The following is a 27119-nucleotide window of genomic DNA, read 5'->3' as shown; positions in this document are numbered from 1 at the left end:
TTTGAAAACTAGCAATTTTTAGGCCAACCCTTACAACTAATTTTTACTGCTGGATGTCAACCTGTTATGAATCTCTGCTGTCGCTACACATAATGCTGATTAGTTTACTGTTGACATACATGTAACTGGCAGAGGGAAAATAAAGACAAGTCCTTCATAAATTAATATTTTAATTTTCCTTCTCAGACCCCCCTAACGGCACTTCAATATCAGTGTCCCCTTCCAGTACAATTTTTGAGGGCAATCCAGTAAGTATGAACTGCAGCAGTAATGGATATCCAGCAGTGGTCAACTACACCTGGTACAGAGCGAATGGAGGACAGCTTCAACTTCTTCAGACTGGAAATAATCTCACCATCAACGTAACTACTGCTGCACAAAGAGGCCGGTACTACTGTGTGGCTCAAAACAAATATGGTCAACAAAATACATCGATTTTACTGGATGTTCTCTGTGAGTATAGCTCCACATTTTCTACTGCACATTCCCCACATGCCATGCAATGTTTTAATTCTGCACTCTCAGAAGAAATGGTACCAAAGTTGTAACAAAAGTTCTCACATTTGATAAACAAACAACAGATGACAGTGAGCCGAAAACCAGGCCTACTTATACTGCTGACAACATTTTCCGAACAACTTCAAACATTCATGCAAGAAAAGAATGACATTGACTGTCGACTTTTCAGTACCGATTAGCTTCTCAGATGTGATTGTAGCGTACAGGTGGTTAGTTAGAATAAATAAAATGCGCATACGCTGCTCTGTCAAAGGATGTCGGGAGTGGGCTATTGTCAGATCGCCTGCTCCCGTCCAAAGTACACCAGAGTTCAAATGAAGGCTGGGCGATAAATTGATATCAATATGTACGTCGATACACTTTTATCGATAACGATGGAAAAAAGCGTTTTAATGCATTGCTAAAACTGCATTGGACTACATTACATCGCCGCTCCTAAATCTTAAACAGCCTGTTATATGCCCTGATAAAGGAGCGTGCCGCGAGTGACAAGCAAACAGACAATAACAAGTGTTTGTTATTGTCAATAATAAAAGGAAATGTTAGCTTGCCAGTGTGGCAGTTCTTTGGTTTTTTTAATCTGACAAGCATCGGAACAATGTTGTGTGTAAGCTGTGCATACTTGTGGGCAGGGTATGCTTCTTTTCTGTGTCCGCGTCCTGCTCGCGCGCGTCAGCGCAGCTTTCAAAGTTTAGTCACTGCGGCTATGCGCGGATGGCAGTGTTCGACACATACGCAATACAAATGATTTCTTATTTAAATTATTACTCTACCAGGCCGTACTGATTTGCCGATATTTACAGTACATTATAAAAATGTAGATGAACAAACAACAAGAAACAAAGAACAGGAATCAAACATTATGGTGACGAAATTGCTGCAAAGAGAGAATTTAAACTTTTTTCTACATGTCATATTTTAAAAAAGCTTAATACAATGTATCAATAATTATCCTTATCGAATGATTAAACACGTTATATTGATGATAAACATTTTAGCCCTATCGCCCAGTCCCAGTTCAGATCACTGATCTATATAAATGACTGGATTGCACATTTAGCGCTTAACATAACAGCGAGAAGTGAAGCCACACTGCAGAGTTCGAGCGGCCATCTTGGTATGCCAAACCAGCAGAGGGCGTCATTTACTTACACTCAAAATCTTTTTTTTTACATTTACGGTTTACAGTAAAGAATAATTTTTAGGAATGTTATTTGCAATGTTTATGTTTTAATCGAGCAGGATAAGGGATTTATAGAAAACATTAAGTGTGTCTGTTGCATTCTGTTGACACAGGTGTAAATAAAGTTTTATGACATTAAGTGCAAACACGGTCAGTGTTATTTGTAAAGAAGATTTTTTATTCTAAGGCTTTTTATTAGCATAGTGGCATCGAAATTGGGTTTTGTTATTATATTGTTATTATTATAGTGTTATTATATTATTTTGCAAAACCAGCAAATGATTGCATGCACATGCAGTACTTAATGCATGATTATTTATTAAGATTTTAGAATAAGCACGTTTGTGATTAATAATGCATATGCTGCGTTCTGTCTGCTGATCTGATACTGTAATGAAGATGAATGTATAGTAACTTACTGTTTAAAAAGTAAAACGTACAACTTTAAATAAATAATTGTGTACATGCTTAAGACGTTTGCGTTGTAATAATGTACAGGGAGACTTCAGATATAAAAACGCAGACTGGTAAAGTACAGTTTTATCAATAACAATCTGATAACGTCCTATTAATATAATAAAATGTTTGGGCATACCAATATGGCGGCGTGGTGGCTTCACAATTGTAACCTCATGAGCAATCCAGTCATTTATATAGATCAGTGGTTCAGATCGCTAGCGTCTTTTATTCAATAAAAGCTCTTCTTTAATTAAAAGACAACAGAACATGAAAATGGCATCTACTCCATTAAATGATTGGGGGAGCACCCACCCACATTTTATTTGCTTTTGACGCCCATGGTTTCTAGTAGTTACTGCTAACATAATATGTAACTCTCTCAGTGGCTATAAAGACTAGCTAGTTCTTCCTAAATCAATCTTTATCTTTTTTTGTTAGTTTCCCCTAAAAACACATCAATATCAGGGATTCCATCCAGCACTGTGTTAGAGGGCAATCCAGTGACTCTGAACTGCAGCAGTGAGGCAAATCCACCAAACAACTACACCTTGTACAGAGACATTGGAGGACGGCTTCAACTGATTCAGACTGGATTTAATCTCTCCTACAGAGCAATTAATCGCACACAGAGCGGACGGTACTACTGTGTAGCTCAAAACAAGTATGGACAACAAAACTCATCAGTTTTACTGGATATTCAGTGTGAGTACAAAGAAAGCACAGTACATCTTATTGAACTTATTAAACAACCCAGAAAAATGGCACAGCAGCATCCAAATATATTGCAATTATTGATTATTAAGTCTCTATTTTAAAAGGATGTTTTGACAGCAATAAAATATAATATAGATAACTATGTTTTTAGTGGTGTATAAAGACCTTATGTAATTACCTTAGAATGAGCCGTTTTTATCTACAAACACAGCAGGTCGCCCTACATGTAAGCCGCCATTTTGCACCGCCATGTTTCTACAGTAGCCCTAAATGGACAAACTGCTCTACAGAGCACATTTGTCACTACGTTGTCTCAGATGATGACATGTCTATCCTGTGACGGCTATCGTAGCTGCTCTATGTGCTTCAAAAGGGAGGGGTGCAGTTCGCATCCTCACCACTAGATGCAGCTCAAATCTACACACTGCACCTTTAATGTAATCTGGCTATGTGAAGCAGACACGGCCAATGGCATAAAACAGATGAGAGTTTCATAAAGAAAACTGTAATTTCAAAATCATTTATTTGGCTATTCTTATATATTATAACCATGTTATACGTTGGCATATTCAATGTTGTCACTCTGCCTACAATCTGCAAAAATGGACTCTTTGCATTTTATCAACCAGCTTCTTGCCGAATCATCAGGTTGCTTTTTAATAATTTAAGTTTAAGAATTCACGTCTATTTTATTCTTCCAAGTCCTCCACTTCCAAAACATTTTTTAAACGGTCAGGAAATACTAAACATTTTCAATGCGATTAAGCTCATCATTGCAGCAACTATAATCATATTAAAATGTGGCGTATTTAAATTACAATACACGGCCATGTTAACACTTTAATCGCATCTATGAAGTGCACATGTGTTTTTGTCACGCATCTTATGCATGCATCTTACGTCTGGAATGACTAGAATTCCACATGCGAATGAAGCAAGTAAACTCAAAGTTTCAAGTATTCAACTATGCGCGAATAGTGCGTTTTTGCAGCCTCTACCACCGCTGGTGTGAATGCACCATCACTGTGGGCTCACACCAGGTGGGTTTAAGGCATCAAATTTTCGTCTACCGTGTCTAGTTTGCCGCTTGAACATTTTGAGTTTAATCGCTTCATTCGCGTGTGAAAATTCTATGCAATACAAATTAATGGCAATTTGTACGTTTTTCATGAGGTGGTATTAGAGGTGACATTTTTGTACGATTTGTTGTCTACCTCTGACAGCATTACAACGTACTTACAGTACACTCTAATGCTGCATTCACACCAGCCGCGAATAAGGCGGAATCCTATGTACAGCGCTGCGCTAAACACCTCATTCGCGCTGCGAGACCTCCAGACGCGCATCAACTGTCTTCACATTGACTTAACATTGAAATCACTTGCACTTGACGCCTCCACTGAGGCTGGTGTGAACGCGGCATTAGAGTGAACTGTTAGTACGTTGCGATGCTGTCAGAGGTAGACAACAAATCGTACAAAAATGTCACCTCTAATACCACCTCGTGAAAAACTTAAAAATGGCCATTAACTTGTGTTGCATATACTATATAACTGTTTAATGGAAAATACATGACACACGACCATATCAATCTCAAATTGTTGTCTTTAAATGTATTTTTGGTTCATGCTGCTTTGAAAACTGGCAATTTTTAGGCCAACCCTTACAACTAATTTTTACTGCTGGATGTCAACCTGTTATGAATCGCTGCTGTCGCTACACATAATGCTGATTTGTTTGGGCATTAGTTTACTGTTGACATACATGTAACTGAAAGAGGGAAAATAAAGACAAGCTAGTCCTTCATAAATTAATCTTTTAATTTTCCTTCTCAGACCCCCCTAATGGCACTTCAATATCAGTGTCCCCTTCCAGTACTATTTTAGAGGGCAATCCAGTGAGTATGAACTGCAGCAGTAATGGATATCCAGCAGTGGTCAACTACACCTGGTACAGAGCGAATGGAGGACAGCTTCAACTTCTTCAGACTGGAAATAATCTCACCATCAACGTAACTACTGCTGCACAAAGAGGCCGGTACTACTGTGTGGCTCAAAACAAATATGGACAACAAAATACATCGATTTTACTGGATGTTCTCTGTGAGTATAGCTCCACATTTTCTAATGCACATTCCCCACATGCCATGCAATGTTTTAATTCTGCACTCTCAGAAGAAATGGTACCAAAGTTGTAACAAAGGTTGTCACATTTGATAAACAAACAACAGATGACAGTGAGCCGAAAACCAGGCCTACTCATACTGCTGACAAAATTTTCCGAACTACTTCAAACATTCATGCAAGAAAAGAATGACATTGACTGTTGACTTTTCAGTACCGATTAACTTCTCAGATGTGATTGTAGCGTACAGGTGGTTAGTTAGAATAAATAAAATGCGCATACGCTGCTCTGTCAAAGGATGTCGGGAGTGGGCTATTGTCAGATCGCCTGCTCCAGTCCAAAGTACACCAGAGTTCAAATGAAGGCTGGGCGATAAATTGATATCAATATGTACGTCGATACACTTTTATCGATAACGATAGAAAAAACGTTTGATATGACGCCTGTTGCTAGAGACATTGCTAAAATTGCATTGGACTACATTACATCGCCGTTCCAAGATCTTAAACAACCTATTATATGTCCTGATGAAGGAGTGTGCCGCGAGTGACAAGCAAACAGCCAATAACAAGTGTTTGTTATTGTCAATAATAAAAGTAAATGTTAGCTCACCAGTGTGGCAGTTATTTGGTTTTTTGGGTCTGACCAGCATCGGAACAATGTTGTGTGTAAGCTGTGCATACTTGTGGGCGGGGTATGCCTTTTTTATCCGTGTCCACGTCCCGCTCGCGCGCGTCAGCGCAGCTTTCAAAGTTTAGTCACTGCGGCTATGCGTGGATGGCAGTGTTCGACACATACACAATACAAATGATTTCTTATTTAAATGATAACTCTATTAGGCCGTACTGATGTGCCGATATTTACAGTACATAAAAAAATTTAGATGAACAAACAACAAGAAACAAAGAACAGGAATCAAACATTATGGTGACGAAATTGCTGCAAAGAGAGAATTTATAGTTTTAATTTGCATTTATTATTATTGCACATTTTATTTGCTTTTGACGCCCATGGTTTCTTGTAGTTACTGCTAACATAATATGTAACTCTCTCAGTGGATATAATAGCTAGTTCTAAATCAATCTTTTTCTTTTTTGTTAGTTTCCCCTAAAAACACATCAATATCAGGGATTCCATCCAGCACTGTGTTAGAGGGCAATCCAGTGACTCTCAACTGCAGCAGTGAGGCAAATCCACCAAACAACTACACCTTGTACAGAGAAATTGGAGGACGGCTTCAACTGATTCAGATTAGATATAATTTCTCCTACAGCGTAACAAATCGCACACAGAGTGGACGGTACTACTGTGTAGCTCAAAACAAGTATGGACAACAAAACTCATCCGTTTTACTGGACATTCAGTGTGAGTACAAAGACAGCAAAGTACATCTTATTGAACATCCCAGAAAAATGTTTGACGATTTTAATCGCAATTCACAGTACTAACTGAAGTGCACATGCCTGACACGCACCTTACACATAAATTTGTAGTAAACTTGATATTAGAAAGTTTCCCTAAACTCAGTCTTCCTTTATCCAGAAACAGTGGAGTCATGTAAACATTTTACTGTGATTAAGTCCTTACTCTGATTATTGGAAAAATTACATTATTGGTGTATATATAAATGTAGTCAATGTTAGCATCCGTTAATTTTAAGAGTAGGAAAAATTTAAGTAATTATTTTTTAGATATTTTCATTTTAAGTGTTCAAAATCTGTTTCAACCTCACATGTTGTGTCGTGGCAATCTACTAGTACAGAGATCCACCAAAAGAAAAATACATAATTTTTTAAATTTTGCTAATTATTTTGCCAATTCTGTGCATCCCTAATACAGTACATTGATGATGTGTACAGTACTTTGAAATTATTTATGAGACTGCATGTCAAATGAGAAAATGTTTAGCATAGTTATTCATGACAGCATGTGAGGTGTTTATGGGTCGCAAGCTTTGGTCTCATAGTGTAAAATGTGTACTGAATGTGGCCTTGCTTTCAACACAAAGTTGTCAGGGGTAGACAACAAATTGTACAAAAACGTACACGTGGTTGTACAAATTAATACCACCTCGTAAAATACGTATAAATTGCCATGAGATTGTGTTGGATATACTATGTAACTGTTTAATGGAAAATACATGACACACGACCATATCAATCTCAAATTGTTGTCTTTAAATGTTTTTTTGGTTCATGCTGCTTTGAAAACTAGCAATTTGTAGGCCAACCCTTACAACTAATTTTTACTGCTGGATGTCAACCTGTTATGAATCTCTGCTGTCGCTACACATAATGCTGATTTGTTTGGGCATTAGTTTACTGTTGACATACATGTAACTGAAACAGGGAAAATAAAGACAAGCTAGTCCTTCATAAATTAATCTTTTAATTTTCCTTCTCAGACCCCCCAAATGGCACTTCAATATCAGTGTCCCCTTCCAGTACTATCTTAGAGGGCAATCCAGTAAGTATGAACTGCAGCAGTAATGGAAATCCAATGGTCAACTACACCTGGTACAGAGCGAATGGAGGACAGCTTCAACTTCTTCAGACTGGAAATAATCTCACCATCAACGTAACTACTGCTGCACAAAGAGGCCGGTACTACTGTGTGGCTCAAAACAAATATGGACAACAAAATACATCGATTTTACTGGATGTTCTCTGTGAGTATAGCTCCACATTTTCTAATGCACATTCCCCACATGCCATAGTGGCATCGAAATTGGGTTTTGTTATTATATTGTTATTATTAGTGTTATTATATTATATTGCAAAACCAGCAAATGATTGCATGCACATGCAGTACTTAATGCATGATTATTTATTAATGCATATGCTGCGTTCGGTCCTCTGATCTGATACTTTAATTAAGATGAATGTATAGTAACTCACTGTTTAAAAAGTAAAATGTACAACTTTAAATAAATAATTGTGTACATGCATAAGACTTTTGCGTTGTAATTATGTATAGAGAGACTTCAGATATAAAAACGGAGACTGGTAAAGTACAGATTTATCAATAAAATCTGATAATACGTCCTATTAATATAATAGAATGTTTGGGCATACCAATATGGCGGCGTGGTGGCTTCACAGCTGTGACGTCATGAGCAATCCAGTCATTTATATAGATCCGTGGTTCAGATCGCTAGCGTCTTTTATTCAATAAAAGCTCTTGTTTAATTAAAAGGCAACAGAATGAAAATGGCATCTACTCCATGGTTTGAGGGAGCACCCACCCACATTTTATTTGCTTTTGACGCCCATGGTTTCTTGTAGTTACTGCTAACATAATATGTAACTGTCTCAGTGGGTATAAAGACTAGCTAGTTCTTCCTAAATCAATCTTTTTCTTTTTTGTTAGTTTCCCCTAAAAACACATCAATATCAGCGATTCCATCCAGCACTGTGTTAGAGGGCAATCCAGTGACTCTGAACTGCAGCAGTGAGGCAAATCCACCGAACAACTACACCTTGTACAGAGACAATGGAGGACAGCTTCAACTGATTCAGATTGGATATAATTTCTCCTACAGCATAACATATCGTGCACAGAGTGGACGGTACTACTGTGTAGCTCAAAACAAGTATGGACAACAAAACTCATCAGTTTTACTGGATATTCAGTGTAAGTACAAACAGCCCAGTACATCTTATTGAACATCCCAGAAAAATTTTGACAATTGTAATCGCAGTTCACGGCAATATAAACATCTATACCCTACTGAAAAATCCAGCTAAAACCAGCACAAGCGGGTTTTAGCTGGTCTCCCAGCTTGGCTTTAGCTGGTATTGCTGGTCTAGCTGTGTTTTGGTCACTTTTTAAGTTGGTCTAGCTGGACTTAGATGTTCAGGCTGGAAGACCAGCTTTGCCTTGCTGGGAGTATCAGCTAAACCAGATACTGCCACCTTAACCAAGCAAAAAACAGCTTCCAGCTTATGCTGGTCCAAGCTAGATTTTTCAGTAGGGAAGGCATCTATACCATACTAACTGAAGTGCGCATGTGTCTGTGACATGCACCTTACATATGAATTTGTAGTAAACTTGACATTAGAAAGTTTCCCTGAACTCTGTCAACATGACTGCAGTCTTCCTTTATCCAGAAACAGTGCATGGAGTCATGTAAACATCTTACTGCGATTAAAGGGATAGTTCACCCAAAAATGAAAATAATTTAATTAATGACTCACCCTCATGTTGTTCCAAACTTGTAAGACCTCTGTTCATCTTCGGAACACAGTTTAAGATGTTTTATATTTAGTCAGAGAGCTTGTTGACCCTTCATTGAAAATCTATGTACGGTATACTGTCCATGTCCAGAAAGGTAATAAAAACATCATTAAAGTAGTCCATCTGACATCAGTGGGTCAATTAGAATGTGTTGAAGCATCGAAAATACAGTTTGGTCCAAAAATAACATAAATTACAACTTTATTCAGCATTGTCTTCTCTTCTGCGTCTGTTGTGAAGCGCATGTGCGAGACAAAAAGTCACGTGACTGCAGTAACGCGGATGACGTACAACGCGGCTGACATGTTATCTGGGGCGTCCCATCTGTTTTTTTTGTGTAGATTCGTTTACAATCTGAGGGAGACATATGCTGTAAGTTTGAAAAAAAACTTTGCAAACATGTCTGAGGATAACATGTCAGCTGCGTCACTGCAGTCACGTGACTTTAGTCTCGCGCATGCACTTCACAACAGACGCGGAAGATAAGACAATGCTGAATTAAGTCATAATTTATGCTATTTTTGGACCAAAATGTATTTTCGATGCTTCAACACATTTTAACTGACCCACTGATGTCACATGGACTACTTTGATGATGTTTTTATTCCCTTTCTGGACATGGACAGTAAAACGTACGTAGATTTTCAACGAAGGGTCAACAAGCTCTCAGACTAAATATAAAACACCTTAAACTGTGTTCCGAAGATGAATCTTATTTTTCATTTTCCAAATTATTTTGCCAACTTGGTGGATCCCTTATATAGTACATCCATGATGTGTTGGTGTCTCATAATTACTCATGAGACTGTGTGTCAGATGAGAAAATGCTTTGCATAGTTATTCATAACAGCATGTGAGGTGTTTCTGGGTCGCAAGCTTTGGTCCCATGGTGTAAAATGTGTACTGAATGTGGCCTTGCTTTCAACACAAAGTTGTCAGGGGTAGACAACAAATTGTACAAAAACGTACGTGTGGTTGTACGAATTAATACCACCTCGTAAAATACGTAAAAATTGCCAGATTGTGTTGGATTTACTTTTTAACTGTTTAATGGAAAACCCATGGCACCAAGTCCCGACCATATCAATCTCAAATTGTTGTCTTTAAATGTTTTTTTGGTTCATGCTGCTTTGAAAACTAACAATTTATAGGCCTCCCTTACAACTAATATTTTCTGCTGGATGTCAACCTGTTATGACTCTCTGCTGTCACTGCACTTGTAATGCTGATTTGTTTGGGCATTAGTTTACTGTTGACATACACTGGCAGAGGGAGAATAAAGACAAGCTAGTCCTTCATAAATCAATCTTTTATCTTTCTTTCTCAGACCCCCCTAACAGCACTTCAATATCAGTGACTCCATCCAGTACTGTGTTAGAGGGCAATCCAGTGACTCTGAACTGCAGCAGTAATGGAAATCCAGTGGTCAACTACACCTGGTACAGAGAGAATGGAGGACAGCTTCAACAACTTCAGACTGGAAATACTCTCACCATCAACGTAACTACTGCTGCACAAAGTGGCCAGTACTACTGTGTGGCTCAAAACAAATATGGACAGCAAAATTCATCAGTTTTACTGGATGTTCAGTGTGAGTATAGCTCCACATTTTCTAATGCACATTCCCCACATCCCACCAAGTACAATGTTTAAATCCTGCACTCTCAGAAAAAAGATACAAAAGTTGTCACTGGGACGGTACCTTTATAAAAGGTCCTAATATGCAGCCCTGTATCATGAAAGTATGTACCTATAGTCACGTAAATTTGTGAGTCTTTTGCGTGTCACTGTCACGTATTTGTTACTCAACTGTTTTGTATTTTTAAACCATTAAGGCTTCAGTTTAGGGTTAGATTTGGTGTTTGCGTTAGGAAGTCACTTTAAGAGTATTGATTTATAAATTTTTTATATTTTATTATTTTTAAACCATTGTCGCCTGGCATTAGGGTTAGAGTTGGGTTTGGGTAAGGATGTAATTTTATGTAAATCTAACACTAAACTGAAGCGACAATGGTAAGAAAATAGGACAAAACAGTGGAGTTACAAATATGTGACAGTCACATGTAAACAGAAATACGTGACATGTTCACTCAAAAAGGCGGAAAAACATGTCAGTGTGTCACGGAAAAGACTCACAAATTTACTTGACTATATGTACGTAATTTCGTGATGATGGGTTGTAATATACCATTTTGGTACAGATATGTATCTTTCAAGTAACAGTACTGTATGTACCTTGAATGTACCAATGTGTACCTTTGCAATACCAATATGCACCTTTCAGGTACAAAAGGACACCTGGACACCTGTTACAATCCAACTGAACTATCAATCCTTTAAAAAAATCAATTTAAAGTGTGTGGTAAAAAACAAACCATGTGTGTCGTATTAAAGTGGTGATGACATGAAAAATCAAAATTAAAACGCTTTTGACAGGGTCTTGCTATCATCCTGCAAGTTTCACATCTTAAAATGTCCTCCTTGTCTTAAATTTTTTTTTTAATCAAACCCTAGTGATTCATTCCTTACCAACAGATATTATGTATATAAATATATAATATAATTATTTTTTCTTGTTCATCAGTTCCACCTAAAACCACATCAATATTAGCGATTCCATCCAGCATCGTGATAGAGGGCAATCCAGTGACTTTGAACTGCAGCAGTGAGGCAAATCCAGCAAACAACTACACCTGGTACAGAGACAACGGAGGACAGCTGCAACTGATTCAGACTGGAAATAATCTCACCATCAGCGTAACTAATCCTGAACACAGAGGGTGGTACTACTGTGTAGCTCAAAACAAATATGGACAACAAAACTCATCAGTTTTACTGGATGTTTTGTGTAAGTATAAAGGCAGCTCTATACATAAATCCTATTGTACATCCGGGAGGAGTGTCCAAATACAGGCCACTTATTATTTTATTATTAAGTCTCAAACTGTATTCTTGAATATGTACTATAAAAAATGTGTTGTTCAACTTACAAAAGTAATTGATCATGCTGCCTTAAAGGCAGGTTGCATGATCTCTGAAAGCCAATGTTGACATTTGAAATCACCTAAACAAACACGCCCCTACCCCAAGAGAATCTGGACCTTTTTTATAGACCCGCCCCACACATACCAAACCCAGGCAACGATGTCGGTTAGTAGACACGCCCCTTACTGCTGATTGGCTACAAGTGTGTTTTGGTACTTGGCCCGACTCCCTATTCCCAAGTGTTGCACCCCGCCTTTAAAATTTTAAGTTAATTCAACTTAAACATATTAGATGACAACGTTTTTAAGTTAAACAATAATTTTAAGTTAAACTAACTTATTTTTTTTACTGTTTGGCTCTGTAAAGTACAGGGTCAACTACTTGCATGTTATCAATCAGGTTCTTATTGTATCATCCTAGGATGCTGATGTTCACACCTGTTTTAGGCTTTCATCAGCTGTTTTTCTCAACCTGATCTCACGAATTTTGTGCTCATTTTTCCGTGGCATTGTCACGGATCTCCGCATTTTTCCGTGGCCCTGCTACGGACTGTCTTTTTCCGTGGCATTCTCACAGATTGGTTACTCAACAGTTTTGTCCTATTTTCCTACCATTTTTGCTTCGGTTTAGGGTTAGATTTACATGAAATGACATCCCTACCCAAACCCAACTCTAACCCCAACGCCAGGCAACAATTTTTATTAAAGTTTAGAAAATATAAAAGAATAAATCAGAAAAAATAGTATAAACCAATATTTAAAGTGACATACTAACGCAAACACCAAATCTAACCCTAAACCGAAGCGAAAATGGTTTGAAAATAGGAAAAAGCAGTTGAGTAACCAATCCGTGAGAATGCCACGGAAAAAGACAGTCCGTAGCAGGGCCACGGAAAAATGCGAAGATCCGTGAGAATGCCACGGAAAAATGAGCACAAAATTCCGTGACTAGCCCACGGAACTTTGTGAGATCATGTTGGTTTTTCTACATTATTTCATCCATTAAAAAAATAATATTTATACCCCAGGCTGTTGAACCGTGGTATAAGTACTCTGCGTCACTTTGTGACGCATTGCCACCTTGGGTGTGCATTGTTTTCAAATAATTCAATGGCCCATCGTCAATTCTTACTTACATATAATATCTACAAACCATTTAAAGCCCCCCTAACCTAAAAAATTCACTTTTATATGTGTTTCTATCAGAAAATGAGTCTCCAGAGTCTTTCAGCAGTAACAACATAAGCAAGCGGCTTTCGTGGAACACACGTAATTCGGCGGAAACTCCGCTAAGAATAAATAACAACAAAGTCCTTTTGGAGTAGTTTATTTATACAACAAGCAAAATAAACAACACATAGATTACCTAGGAAACCAAAAATTTGTTATTTTCGATGAGGTATTTGTTCAAGAGTTCAATTTAGCAATTAGTCAGACCATTAAACGAACAGAAAGTGGAAGTAAAGTTCAGACCAGATGCATAATCGCATCACCGCAATTGCGTCTGATAAAACTGCCTATACAGATCCATCTATTCTTCTTTGTGTAATCTCCTTTAAACACAGACTGATCTCACGGAAAGTCGTGTTAAAGTCACGCAAAATTTGATTAATTTACTTGTGTCCATGGCACGAAATTCTGCTTTTTTAGTTCCTTGAGCACAAACGTCTTGTTTGTGTCACTCGCACAAATTTCTATACTGTAAATAATTTGATTTTATGTATTGTTTTCTTATATATTTTTTTCTATTTTCTTATCATTTTCGCTACTTTGCATACAGGGAGGGTAACAGAAGCTTTTTTTGCATTTAAAGAGACACACACAAAACAGCGCATTATTCATTGCTGCCCAAATGGCCATGTTCAACATCGTATAATAAAAGATCTGTGCGTGTTTTGAGATAAAACTTTACAGACACATTCTGGGGATACCAGAGACTATTTTAATATTGCTAAAACACCTAGGTTAGGGACCTTTTGAGCAACTTCATATAAAAAGTCAATTGACCCCAAACCTTGGACCGGTAATGTACACAGTAAAACGAGGTAAGCAATAATTGGCGATGGGCTACTGAATTATTTAAGAAATAATTGACAACAGGCCTGTTGAATTTTAAGAAAATTATGCCCACCCAAGGTGGTAATGCGGCACAACGCCACGTGTGTGCATTATTTTCAAATAACTCAAAGGACCGGAGTCATTATTTCGCTTATACCACGCTTACAGCAAACATTGCTCTGGTGCATTGACTTTTGACAAGTTAGGTGTGCGGTTTACAGAAAAATCAACACCCATGGAACATTTCTCAACCAATCAGAATAAAGCATTTAACAGCACACCCAAGGTGGTAATGTGGCAGATGTAAACCTATTATGATTCTCAGCTGTGGCTGCACATGGATTGCTGATTTGGAAATCAGTTTCTTATATAATAACTGTTGCAATAATATGTTACTGTCTCAGTGGGAATAAAGACTATACTTGTTCTTCCTAAATCAATCTTTATCTTTTATTATTAGTTTCCCCTGAAAACACATCAATATCGGCGATTCCATCCAGTATTGTGTTAGAGGGCAATCCAGTGACTCTAAACTGCAGCAGTGATGCAAATCCAGCACTGATAAACTACACCTGGTACAAAGAGAATGGAGGACATCTTCAACTGCTTCAGACTGAATACAATTTCACCATCAGCGTAACTAATCGCACACAGAGTGGGCAGTATTACTGTGTTGCTGAAAACACACAAGGACAACAAAATTCATCAATTTTACTGGATATTCAGTGTAAGTATAAAGGCAGCTCTATACATCCTATTGACCATTCCAGATAAATGGCACAGCAGGGTCCGAAAAAGGCCACTTATTGAAGGTCACATAACACACAGTGTTTCTGCTAATCTCATATTAGTCTTGAGTACCTATGGAGTAGTATTGCATCTTTCATATTTCCCAAGAGTCTTTAGTTCGATCATATTTACAAAAGACAGGTCAGCTCTACTGCTACTTTCCCGGGAAAACTTGAGGCATACAATGGGCGAAGCGAGTCATCAGCAAAACATTATCCCATTATCTTTGGACAACTTATGATTCCCTACATGTTTATGTTCATTATATGCATGCAACAAAACACACATTTGATGCAGTTTTACTTACCGCCTGCGACTCATGACCTGGTTGGGACCGTCCCATTTTAAACCAAATCCAGCTTTAAACAAACACACGCACGCATGACTCGGATAAACAAACTATAACCATTGTTTACATAATGCTGGGTTTTTTGGGAACCTTAACAAACTTACATTTCCCTCACAAACAACAACACACTTTTTGGTGACTTTGATTTCGTGTCAGCCCTTGGTTGGCGTGTGGGTGTGCTATTCCGGTTAAAGCGCCCATATATAGACTTCCGCTCTACTTCCTGCATTGAAATTGCTCGTAAAAGATTGTTACGTATGAATCTCTCATGTTTGAATAAACTTGGTGAATCTTATTAACTCTCAGTGTTAATAAGTCAGAATGCATGAAATAGCTTAAAGGAATAGTCTACTCATTTTCAATATTAAAATATGTTATTACCTTAACTAAGAATTGTTGATACATCCCTTTATCATCTGTGTGCGTGCATGTAAGCGCTGGAGTGCGCTGCGACGCTTCAATAGCATTTAGCTTAGCCCCATTCATTCAATGGTACCATTTAGAGATAAAGTTAGAAATTACCAAACACATCAACGTTTTTCCTATTTAAGACGAGTAGTTATACGAGCAAGTTTGGTGGAACAAAATAAAACGTAGCGCTTTTCTAAGCGGATTTAAAAAAGGAACTATATTTTATGGCGTAATAGCACTTTTTGAAGTACTTCGACTCGCCTGAAAAGTCCGCTCCCCTTCTCCCTCTCATAATGGGAGAGGGAGGGTGTTACTGCGCTGAGTCGAAGTACTCCCAAAAGTGCTATTACGCCATAAAATGTAGCTCCTTTTTTAAATCCGCTTAGAAAAGCGCTATGTTTTATTTTGTACCACCAAACTTGCTCGTATAACTACTCGTCTTAAATAGGAAAAACGTTGATGTGTTTGGTCACTTCTAACTTTATCTCTAAATGGTACCATTGAATGAATGGGGCTAAGCTACATGCTATCGAAGCGTCGCAGCGCGCTCCAGCGCTTACGTGCACACACACAGATGATAGAGGGATGTATCAACAATTCCTAGTTAAGGTAATAACATATTTAACAATGGTTAAATTTGGCTATTCTTAATAAAATATATTTATGTTATAACTATGCTATATGTTATAGTAAGTTAATAAAATAACTATGTTGTTTAATGAATCTATTCTGTGCTTTTATTGGCAGCTTTATCTACAGGTACATCATTCCAAGTCGTCCATTTCCAAAACGTATATTATAATATGTAAAATTTTCTTCTCAGATCCCCCTAGCAACACATCAATATTAGCGATTCCATCCAGCGCTGTGTTAGAGGGAAATCCAGTGACCCTGATTTGCAGCACTGATGCAAATCCACCACTGGTTAACTACACCTGGTATATAGATAATGGAGACCTGAATGTGCTGCAGACTGGATATATTCTCACCTACAATGTAACTAATGTTACACAAACTGACGAGTACTACTGTGTGGCCGAAAACATGTATGGCCAGGAAAATTCATCAGTTTTTCTGGATATTCAGTGTGAGTATAAATGCAGCTCTGTCTTTTTCTATTACATGTTAATAGAATTACATGTTCATTTTTAAAATGAACCGTCCTCTTTTTCTGATAGTGTATATATTAATTTATACTGTTGATACTATACCTGTTGGAGGGAGGAATTAAGACCAGGTATTTGTTTATAACTCATTTTTTATTCTTTCTTCTCAGACCCACCTAGAAACACATCAATATCAGTGACTCCATCCAGTACTGTTTTAGAGGGCAATCCAGTGACTCTGAACTGCAACACTAATGCAAATCCACAACTAGTTAACTACACCTGGTACAGAGACAATGGAGGGCAGCTTCAACTACTTCAGACTGGAAATAATATCACCATTACCATAACTAATCCTGCACACAGAGGGTGGTATTACTGTGTAGCGCAAAACATATATGGCCAACAAACCTCATCAGCTTTTCTGGATATTCTGTGTGAGTATAAAAGCAGCCCTTTCCTTCCCATTGCATGTTACCTTTATGGAACTGGCACATTATTATTTTTTTATTTTTTTATGCATGTCACAGGTCTTATTGTGCATCCATGCATATACAGTTGTAACATTTTTAATCAAAATGTCATAACTTGCTCTTCCTGCGATATGACTGACAACATTTTGTCACCAATATCTAAGAAATAAGACATTGAGATATCTTTGATAGGATGCTGAAAGTAGAGACCTGCACGGGACAGATTTTTCACCAGTGCAAAATAATATGAACATATGAAGAGTTTGGTTCCAAAACGCAATAAATCCATTTTGACAAATTTCGGTAAAAACGTGTTTTCTATACCAAGAAAGTGACAAGATGAAAACCACTATTTTCTGTTACAAACTTTCCCATAGCATCTTTAGGTTATAAAAACATAAAAAATTCAAATCCATAACTTGATTTTCAAAGATTTATTATAAAAACAAATTCTTTTTTCCACAAAATGCAATAAATGCATGACGTTTTTTTTCCAAAATGCTATAAATCTATTCAATCAATGTATAAATGTGCATTCATCTTTACCATGATATATTCATTTAGTTGAACAGTGATATACACTGATTAAAAAATGAACATTAATGGCATTAACCAAAACACTTACTTTGTCATATTAAGATCACTGTCATTGCAGCGGTTATACTTGACGCCGTTGCTTGGCATTTTTCACAGCGATCAGCTGTGGAGTGTTTTGGTCCTGCTCGATTTTCGTTGACTTTGAGTGAAGTGGTGTGAAGTTATTCGTGGGATCCCCTGGGATCAGTGTGTTGGCATGAGAAGCTTGATGCTGTCGGGAGATAAGCACCAGTCTCCCGAGTGCTTCGCGTAAATTATTAGATGTTGATGACAATCTTTCCCGTCACAGAAAACAACCACAGGTTTATTAACACCATTAAAGTATTATTTTGTTTTGTTTGTTGATCACGAAGTACAACGTAGATGAAGAAAACTAGGACTCCGTGTACTCAGCGCGTCGCCATGTTTGTTTACATTGCGTGAATGGTCCGCTTTAGATTCATGTAACTTATAGGGCAATATCAATATCCTGGAAAATGTTATATTTCCTTGATTTTACACAAAAAGTCCATAATCTATGACTGACATTTTTCTTCCATTGCAACCAAATTAACCCTACTTGGCAATGTGATGTCCTACAGCAGGGGTGCCCAATCCTGTTCTTAGAGATCGACTGTCTTAGACCGTTTCAGCAGTAACAACATAAACAAGCGGCTGTCGCAGTCCGCACGTAGCTTCCGGTAAACTTCGCTAAGAATAAATAACAACAAAGTTCTTTAAACGTAGTTTATTTATATAACAAGCAAAAAAACAACACATAGATTACCTAGGAAACCAAAACATTTGTTATTTTCGATAAGGCATTTCTTCAAGAGATCATTTTAGCAACTAGTCAGACTATTAAAAAAACGAAACCGGAAGTAAAGTTCAGATCCAGACGTGTATCACGTGCATCCGATGAAACCGTCTATAGAGTTTAGCTCCAGCCCTACTCAAACACACCTTATTCAACTAATAAAGGTCTTCATGGGTTCTGGCTAGAGGGGATACCGCTACACTAAATCTTTTGAGATGTTGGGTTAAGGGTAGGGCTGCACGGTTTGGGTAATTTTTCCCATTGTGATTATTGATGCTAATATTGCGATGTGCGGTTGCGATTATAATGAATGGTATCATGAGTCAACTTGATTGGTTTTAAGGAAAATCCACACACAGTTTAGTGATAATGCTAAAATGTGTATTTGTAAAACTAGAAATGTTTTCGAATTGCCATGTGATGTAGCAACTGCTCAGTGTCAGTAATCCTAAATCCAAAATACCGCCATACAACAGACATAGAGTTTTTTTTAGCTACCAGATCACTGTCAATCTCCTCTGCATCCATCTTCGCTCTGGTATTTCTGCGCTGCGCACACACAAGTGACGACGCATGCCACACACTTGCATGCCACACGTGCACTGCCTTTTTTGTTAGTTTTTCTTTCTTTTTTTAAACAGCAAGGAAAATCATTAAACTGTTATCAGAAAGTTTGTGTTAACAAGTCCACACATTTATTTATTTAATATAATTGCAACATTTTGCTGTCCTATAATCGCACAGGCTGACATCGCGATTGCGATTGCGATTGCGATGCGATTAATTGTGCAGCACTAGTTAAAGGTTACACTCTAAAAAATTTGGGGTTATTTTGAAACCGGGCATTGGGTCAAACAGGCAACCCAGCATTTTTTACAGTGTAAGTTTGGGGGTTGGATTAGAATGAAAACAGCGGTTCTGGCTAGATAGGATACAGCTACAGCCTAAAATGTTGGGTTTAGGGCTATGTTTGGGAGTAGGATTCAGAGAGCGCTCATTCGACAAGGTTTTACGAAAGTTTGGCTCTAGCTGTATCCCTTCTATCCACAACTGTCTTCAGGATTACTTAAAAAATACCAGAAAAGTGTTTCTGATGGAGGTACCAGCTAAACTCTGCATGACTATCCTACATTCAGAAACTATAAGTGAGGTTTCACGGACAGGGTTTATTCTTAACCCAGACTAAAATGTATGTTTGTGCTGCCTTAATTTAAAAGCATCTTATACTGACATATCTTAATATACAGTAATGTTTTTTCTAAGGTATGTTTGTAAAAACTACTTACATGTCCTGGTATAACTTTAGGATGAATCTAAACCCTGTCCAGGGGACTGCCCTATTATTAAGTTTTGCAGCTGTTATTATTAAAGTCTATGGTAAAACACAAACCATGTGTGTCATATTAAAACTGAAGCAGCATTTTGTAAATGCAATTTATTTTGTGTTTAATGCAGCTAATAACTCCCTAACAACAGATATAAAAATGCTTTGTTTTTTTATTAGTTTCCCCTAAAAACACATCAATATCAGCGATTCCATCCAGCATTGTGTTAGAGGCCAGTTCATTGTCTCTGATCTGCAGCGCTAATGCAAATCCAGCAGTGTTCAGCTACACCTGGTACAGAGACAATGGAGGACAGCTTCAACTGATTCAGACTGGAAATAATTTCACAATCAGCGTAACTAATCGCACACAAAGTGGACGCTACTACTGTCAAGCCCAAAACAAGTATGGACAACAAAGCTCATCAGTTTTACTGGATGTTCAGTGTGAGTATAACACAGCCCTCTACAATTCGAATACATTTCATGCTATAGGTGGCTAAAATGTCTTTAATCAGCCAATGGCCAAATTGTCAGACTTAACTTGCCTGTGAAAAGGATAGGTTTGGGCAATGGATAAGTTTAAATAAATACAGCGGGGAAATAAATATTTCACATGACACATCAGCATTTTTATCAGTAAGAGGATTTCTAAGTGGGATATTGACACAAAATTTTCACCAGATGTAGCTATCAAGCCAAATATTGAATTTATACAAAATCAGAACATTTAAGTATACAAGTTGAGTCATAATAAATAAAGTGAAATTACACAGGGAATAAGTATTGAACACACTTTATTTAATACTTTGTAGAAAAGCCTTTGTTGGTGACGCTGTAAGTCCTACTTACCCTACATGTCTAGATTGCATGTCACCTAATTTTAAACAACAATGACAACATTATGTTTCTCTCATTTTAATACTTTTAGATGCCTCTGAGATTGCTCTCTCCGTCTGTGACACAACTTCTGGAACTGTGTGTTATTGTGAGGTTCGTGGGAATCCCTTTCCTGAAGTAGACTGGTTTATAACTGGACGTCCTGTCACAAACTCTTCAAACACATTAATTCGTGAGGTGCGAGTGAGCAGCACAGGCCTGAAGAGCTACATCTCTTTATCCCAATCACTAAGCGCCACAGACACTCTGCAGTGTCTCAGCACCAATACTCGTGGCTCTGCCAGTGCACAGTTTCAACTTATTGCATCTCAGGGATCTTCTGGTAACCACTCGGTTTTGAATTAAACTCTTATGATATGATTTAACAACTTTTAGATGCACCATTTAAGGACCATTATTGGTTAATAATAATTACTAGTTATTTAATAATCATTCAGTCTGGACTGTTCGTTTGGATTTTCGAGACATGATTTTTCAGGGTGTTTTTGTTTACAGAAAATATTATTTATAAATGAAATGCTTTTTCCACATTTATTATGATTATTTTAGTTATTATTATGCTTGTTATTATTTCTCTCCAGGTGGCAGTGGTTCGTCTGTGACACTTGGACTTTTTATTGGAGCATTACTAATGATCATCTTGATCATTTTATATATCTGTAAAGGGTGAGCACATGACACAACTGAAAAGATCATGATCACAGACTTGCTTCACATTTACAGTTGATAATTAACTTAAATGGATCCTCTGAAAATGTCTGTTTGATGAATGAAAAGTTTTTGATTATGGTAACACATAGACTTGTTTTTCAGAAAAAAAGCTTCGAAGAGTGCAGATGGTTCCTCAGTATCAACAGTAGAAAATGTTACTGGATTTAATCTGACTGTGAGTTTCAACAAAAATACTATATATATATATGTGTGTGTTTGTGTGTGTGTGTGTGTGTGTGTGTGTGTGTGTTTGTTTGTGTGTGTATGTATCTATGTATATATATATCACTGAAATGCAAATCCTTCCAGTAACATTTGTATTGTTTTTTTCTGTGTTTTTTGAAATCCTGTCTTAATCAGTTCAAATAAACCTCTATGAAAATATATATGTTAAGCTTACAAATCAGCAGGGGATCAATTAGTTATTTCTGTATATACACTGGTGGCTTTATTTAAAAAAAAATCACAAAAATGTAATGTTTCAATGAAGTAAAACAATTAAAAGTGTGTGGGTGGATTACATAATGAAATAAATGTTTTTCTCTATACACAGGACACAACTATTGCCACCCCTACCTATGAATATACACATAATTAAAATTAACCAAATTGACCTAAAGTGCCGCTAAAATAAAGTCCTAATCAAAATTTGTTTTCAAGAAATGGCATTTTAATCACAACAGCTTTTGTAATAATGTTTCAGTGCAAAACGAAACTGTCAAAAAGTATTCTTATATTCACAGCTTGGTAAAGCCCATTGAGTAAATTTTTGCAAAGACATAAGTCTTGTCGCCTTGTCATATAAGGTTCACCTGTGACTAATAATGGATCAATTAGGTCTCGGGTGTGTATAAAAAGATCCCTAGTACACTAGACCGACTTTTACTTCCTCTAGATAGTCAAGTTCGATCGTCTTCTCGGCGCTCCGCCAAGGCCCGCGAGGAGCCCCGGCGGGGCCGATCTGAGGACCTCACTAAACCATCCAACCGGTAGTAGCGACGGGCGGTGTGTACAAAGGGCAGGGATTAATCAACGCGAGCTTTTGACCCGCGCTTACTGGGAATTCCTTGTTGATGGGAAACAGTTGCAATCCCCAGTCCCGATCACGAGCGCAGGGTAGACACACGCTGATCCGCCCATTGTGGCGCGCATGCAGCCCCGGACATCTAAGGGCATCACAGACCTGTTATTGCTCCATCTCGCGTGGCTGAGAGCCTCTTGTCCCTCTAAGAAGTTGGACGCCGACCGCGCGGGGCCGCGTAACTATTTAGCATGCCTAAGATTCACCCTGAGACTGAAGTTTTGATTATCAAGAGGCTGAAGACCAGATCCACTGCTGATGTGGCAGACACCTTCAATGTGTCTCAGCATCAAGTACAGAGGATAAAAAAAAAGATTTGAAGAGACTGGAGACGTTTTTTGACAAGCCCAGGTCAGGCAGACCCCGCAAGACAACTGCTCGAGGGGACCATTTGTTGGCTTGAAAATCCAAGTTCAGCCCATTTTCCATTGCAGCAGAGCTCCACAAGAACTTGTCACCTGAACTCCCTGTGTCAACCAGAACAGTTTGTCGGATTTTGTCTCGAAATGGCCTCCATGGTTGAATCAGTGTCCAGAAGCCAGCACTAAACAAAAGACAATTAAAAAACCATGTGGCATTTGCCAAGGCCCCCAGCCTGCTAAAAGGATAGACGCTGGAAAAGCAGAAGGTGGATTTTTCAGATGAATCTTCTGTTGAATTACACCACAGTCGCCTTAAATATTGCAGGAGACCTATTGAAGCCCGCATGGATCAGAGATTCACCCAGAAAACAGTGAAGTTTGGTGGCGGAAAAATCATGGTCTGGTTACATCCAGTATGGGGGTGTGCGAGAGATCTACTGGGTGGAAGGCAACATCAATAGTCTAAAATACCAAGAAATCTTAGATATTCCCAACCATAAAAGAGGCCAAATTTTGCAGAAGTTCTGCAAAGTTCCTCAAGTCGAAGAAGATCAAGATGCTCCAGGATTGGCCAGCCCAGTCACCAGACATGAACATCATTGAGCATATGTGGGGTAGGATGAAAGAGGAAGCATGGAAGATGAAACCAAAGAATATTGATGAACTCTGGGAGGCATGTAAGACTGCTTTCTTTGCTATTCCTGATGACTTCATCTATACATTGTATGAATCATTGCCAAACCGCATGGATGCAGTACTTCAAGCTCATGGAAGCCATACAAGATATTAAATTTGGATCTCACAGCACCACTACTTAATTTGCTGAAATATTTTTGTATTTGCAGTAAATTTGATCAATTTCTGTATAGGTGACAAAGCTTTTGTCTTGCCAAAATTTGAGCTCTCTTTTTTGATTAAATTAAACATCATTTGGGAGGGTTTTAGCTTTTCATATGAGCTATTTCTAACACCAATTGATTAATTAAAAGTCGGGTTAATAGCAGGTGTTTCTACAAAATAGATAAGCAACAAGACTTTTGTCAGGGAGTGTATACGGGTGATTCTCACGAAATCCAGATTTAGGTGTCCAGCATCAGAATTTTTTAAAAGCCATTGAAGCCAATTTTTTTGCACATTATAAGATTAAGGTCTGAACTTACTATAATCATTATTTTTAAAAGGTTTAAAAAAATATTTTCTATAGATTTTTTTTTTTTTTAGATTATCATGATCAAAAATGATCATTACCGCTACATGATACTACATTAAATATATGCATTTACAAACCCATGTTTCGGTAATGAGAACTAAAAAGTTGTCTTGGTACTATGACAAACAAAATTTCAACTTTTATCTGGAGAGAAAAATAAGAACTGCTTACCTGGTAGCCATCTTGAGTGTCACAGTCAATTATGTCCCTTCCAACTATTTTTTGTGTATCTCTATGTAATGCATAAGTATGGATATTTATACAGAAACACATAATATTTGCTATATATTAAAAATATGCATTGTTTATTGTTGTTTATCCAGTAGGCTATTCCGATGCAGAACATGGGAGCTGTTTATGCCAATACAGCTGTGATGTCATCTGCTGGAGACACGGATTACCCAGAATCCTCCCAATATTCTTCTTTTGACTTTGCAAACCACCAAAGACAGCACACAACTGAGACTTTTAAACCGCTGAATGAGCAAACAGTATAGCAAGAGAAATATAATTTGACATGTTACAGGGTCTGCCTGAGAAATCTCACTCACACTTGCTAACAAACTCAGATAAAGTTTTTGACCATTATGCTCATCAAATCAAATATTGTCAACCAAAGACCTAAGGAAACAGGTCACCTTCATACCTTAATTACAAAGATATACGCTATGTCACAATTTAATTTCAGGTTAGTTGCTTAAAAAGTCTCAATTTAAATGTATTTCATATATTGTCAAACCAATGCCAGTGCCAAAAAAAAAGGAATTCCAAAACGAGGTAACTTCATAACTAAAAAATACAGCACAATAAAACATAATAATAAATAAGTTATCTCGTTTTGGAACCAAACTCTTTAGTTTGACTTTTACTGAGCATTAAAGTAAATGTAAAATTAATTGGCTTTACACTTCGTCTTATATATTTTAGCAGGAAAAGGTTTTTTGTAATCATTTAGGTAAAATGATGTAGGTTAACAGTGTAAGTTTCACAGATGCTGTCATTGTTGTTTTGTCTGATGTGTGGTTGATGTTATTCATTATACTGGCCATGTTAAAATAAAATAAACATTAAAATAAAGATATACATCAGGCAGCAAAGCATTGTAGTGTGTTACACACCATAACACATATTTGATACAACAACACATTCTACCTTATTTTGACTGATTTTTATTTTTGATTCTTGTTTTTGTGATTTATTATTATTTGTTTTAATTATGATGAGAATATGACAGTAAAAACAGCACTTTTTTACTTACATGACTGCACTGGGGAAACTGTGAGTTCTCTTTTGTACAGGTAGAGGGCAGCATTGTAATCGCACTGTTATCTTCTCGTCAGGTTGTCATGTGTTCAAAATGTATTTTTCGATGTGATCGGTTGGTTTCACAAAATGCTTTTATAGCAGAATATCCTTAATTCATAATAAGCTGTAATTACCTTTAACAGGAAACAGGATCCTGGTGTAAGCTGCTTAGAAATCATACATCTCTTAAAACTGCAAAGTACCTTAGGACCAGACATTTAATATAGAGAAAATAACAAATGTATTGACAGACATTACAACTAACATTAGATTATTTTCTTACCACTGCAGTTAGGGCTCCAGGGCTGGTTCTGGCGAGCAATAGAAAAGTGGGCAGACTCACGTTTTTTCTTCGTTCTTCCATGATTCTGCGTAAAATAAAGTTCTCAATCAAACAATTTAGTAGAGAGAGGGTTTGACAAATGTCAATTGCAGTTTTTACAATAATTTTTTTGAATGAATTGATTAGATCAGTTTGAACGAATGATTCAATGACTCATAATAAAGATTTAATTTATTCCTTATTGTGGAGTGAAATTGTGTTTTTAAATGAATTTAGCCCATATGTAATTTCAGGCGACAATATGTTTGTCCTGTGGCAGCTACTGTACCATGGCGTCTTTGTGCGTTTCAAAATCGAGGGGTGAGCTGTGGACTGAGCTGTTGGTCGCTATTTGCAATCTCAGCACTAGATGCCGCTAAAGTGTAATATGTCACCACCCACTGCTGGAACTATGCAATTGATAGAATCTTTATTTTAAAAAAAATGTATTGCAAAAGTTGATAAACTCTGTTTTTGACAACTTTTGAAGATATCAGTGTTTATATCAAAACAATTAAGGAATAAATCTAACAATTTCTGTGATCATTTGAATTATTGTAATGCATAAATAACTGTTTTATAGGTTTGGCACAAGAATTTCATTTGCCAGACTGGCACGCAAACAAATGTAGAAGGCTTAACAACGTGGCATCTAGAAATGCACTACAGTTGGCAAAGCCAACTCAGCACCACAACATTAACTCAAAAATATTTTTGGAAAATGTCTAATCTTAAAGTATTTATATCAACAAATGTATTTTATAAAATAAGACAAAAGAAAAAAGCATGTTGCATGGCCCTTGAGGCAACATTGTACCATAATGTAATCACATAAGGCCATATCATGCATATAGGTTGGATTACAAGTATTTTATTTTTAAAGAAAAACATCTAAATGTATTCACATTTTGCATGATTGTTATGCATTTATAAAAACAGTAATTCACATCTATATATCAGCACATATGATTCAATGCAGGAGATGCGTCAATACTTTATAGATAGAAAGAAATTATAGGGCACATTAATGAACTTTGAATATAAACTGTTTCTTGTTTCTTACTTCACACTTTTTTGCATTATCTTCTCTCTTTAAAGTGTAAAGC

The 27119-nt window shown here is 37.2% G+C and overlaps 1 protein-coding gene across 2 annotated transcripts; it reads left to right on the top strand.

The window, feature by feature from the left end:
- Positions 1–202: 202 nt before the first annotated feature.
- LOC129432819 (hemicentin-1) lies at positions 203–26103 on the top strand. 2 transcript variants are annotated; one of them, XM_073867500.1, is made up of 16 exons: positions 203–453; positions 2600–2863; positions 4711–4977; positions 6101–6364; positions 7404–7667; positions 8369–8632; positions 10563–10826; positions 11820–12083; positions 14738–15004; positions 16650–16913; positions 17103–17369; positions 20303–20569; positions 21054–21344; positions 21604–21688; positions 21836–21908; positions 24710–26103. In XM_073867500.1, exons 1-16 carry the CDS (start codon positions 255–257, stop codon positions 24710–24712), a joined length of 3567 nt encoding a protein of 1188 aa, XP_073723601.1. In that variant the 5' UTR covers positions 203–254; the 3' UTR covers positions 24713–26103. The 2 variants fall into 2 exon arrangements, with proteins under 2 accessions (XP_073723601.1, XP_073723607.1); XM_073867506.1 differs by lacking the exons at positions 21604–21688; positions 21836–21908; positions 24710–26103 and having other exon boundaries at positions 20303–20567; positions 21054–21193.
- Positions 26104–27119: the final 1016 nt, after the last annotated feature.

This window comes from Misgurnus anguillicaudatus, chromosome 1, assembly GCF_027580225.2.
Source record: "Misgurnus anguillicaudatus chromosome 1, ASM2758022v2, whole genome shotgun sequence".
Lineage (NCBI taxonomy): Eukaryota > Metazoa > Chordata > Actinopteri > Cypriniformes > Cobitidae > Misgurnus > Misgurnus anguillicaudatus.
The sequence above is the reverse complement of the archived record's forward strand: the minus strand, read 5'-3'. Positions and strand labels throughout refer to the sequence as shown.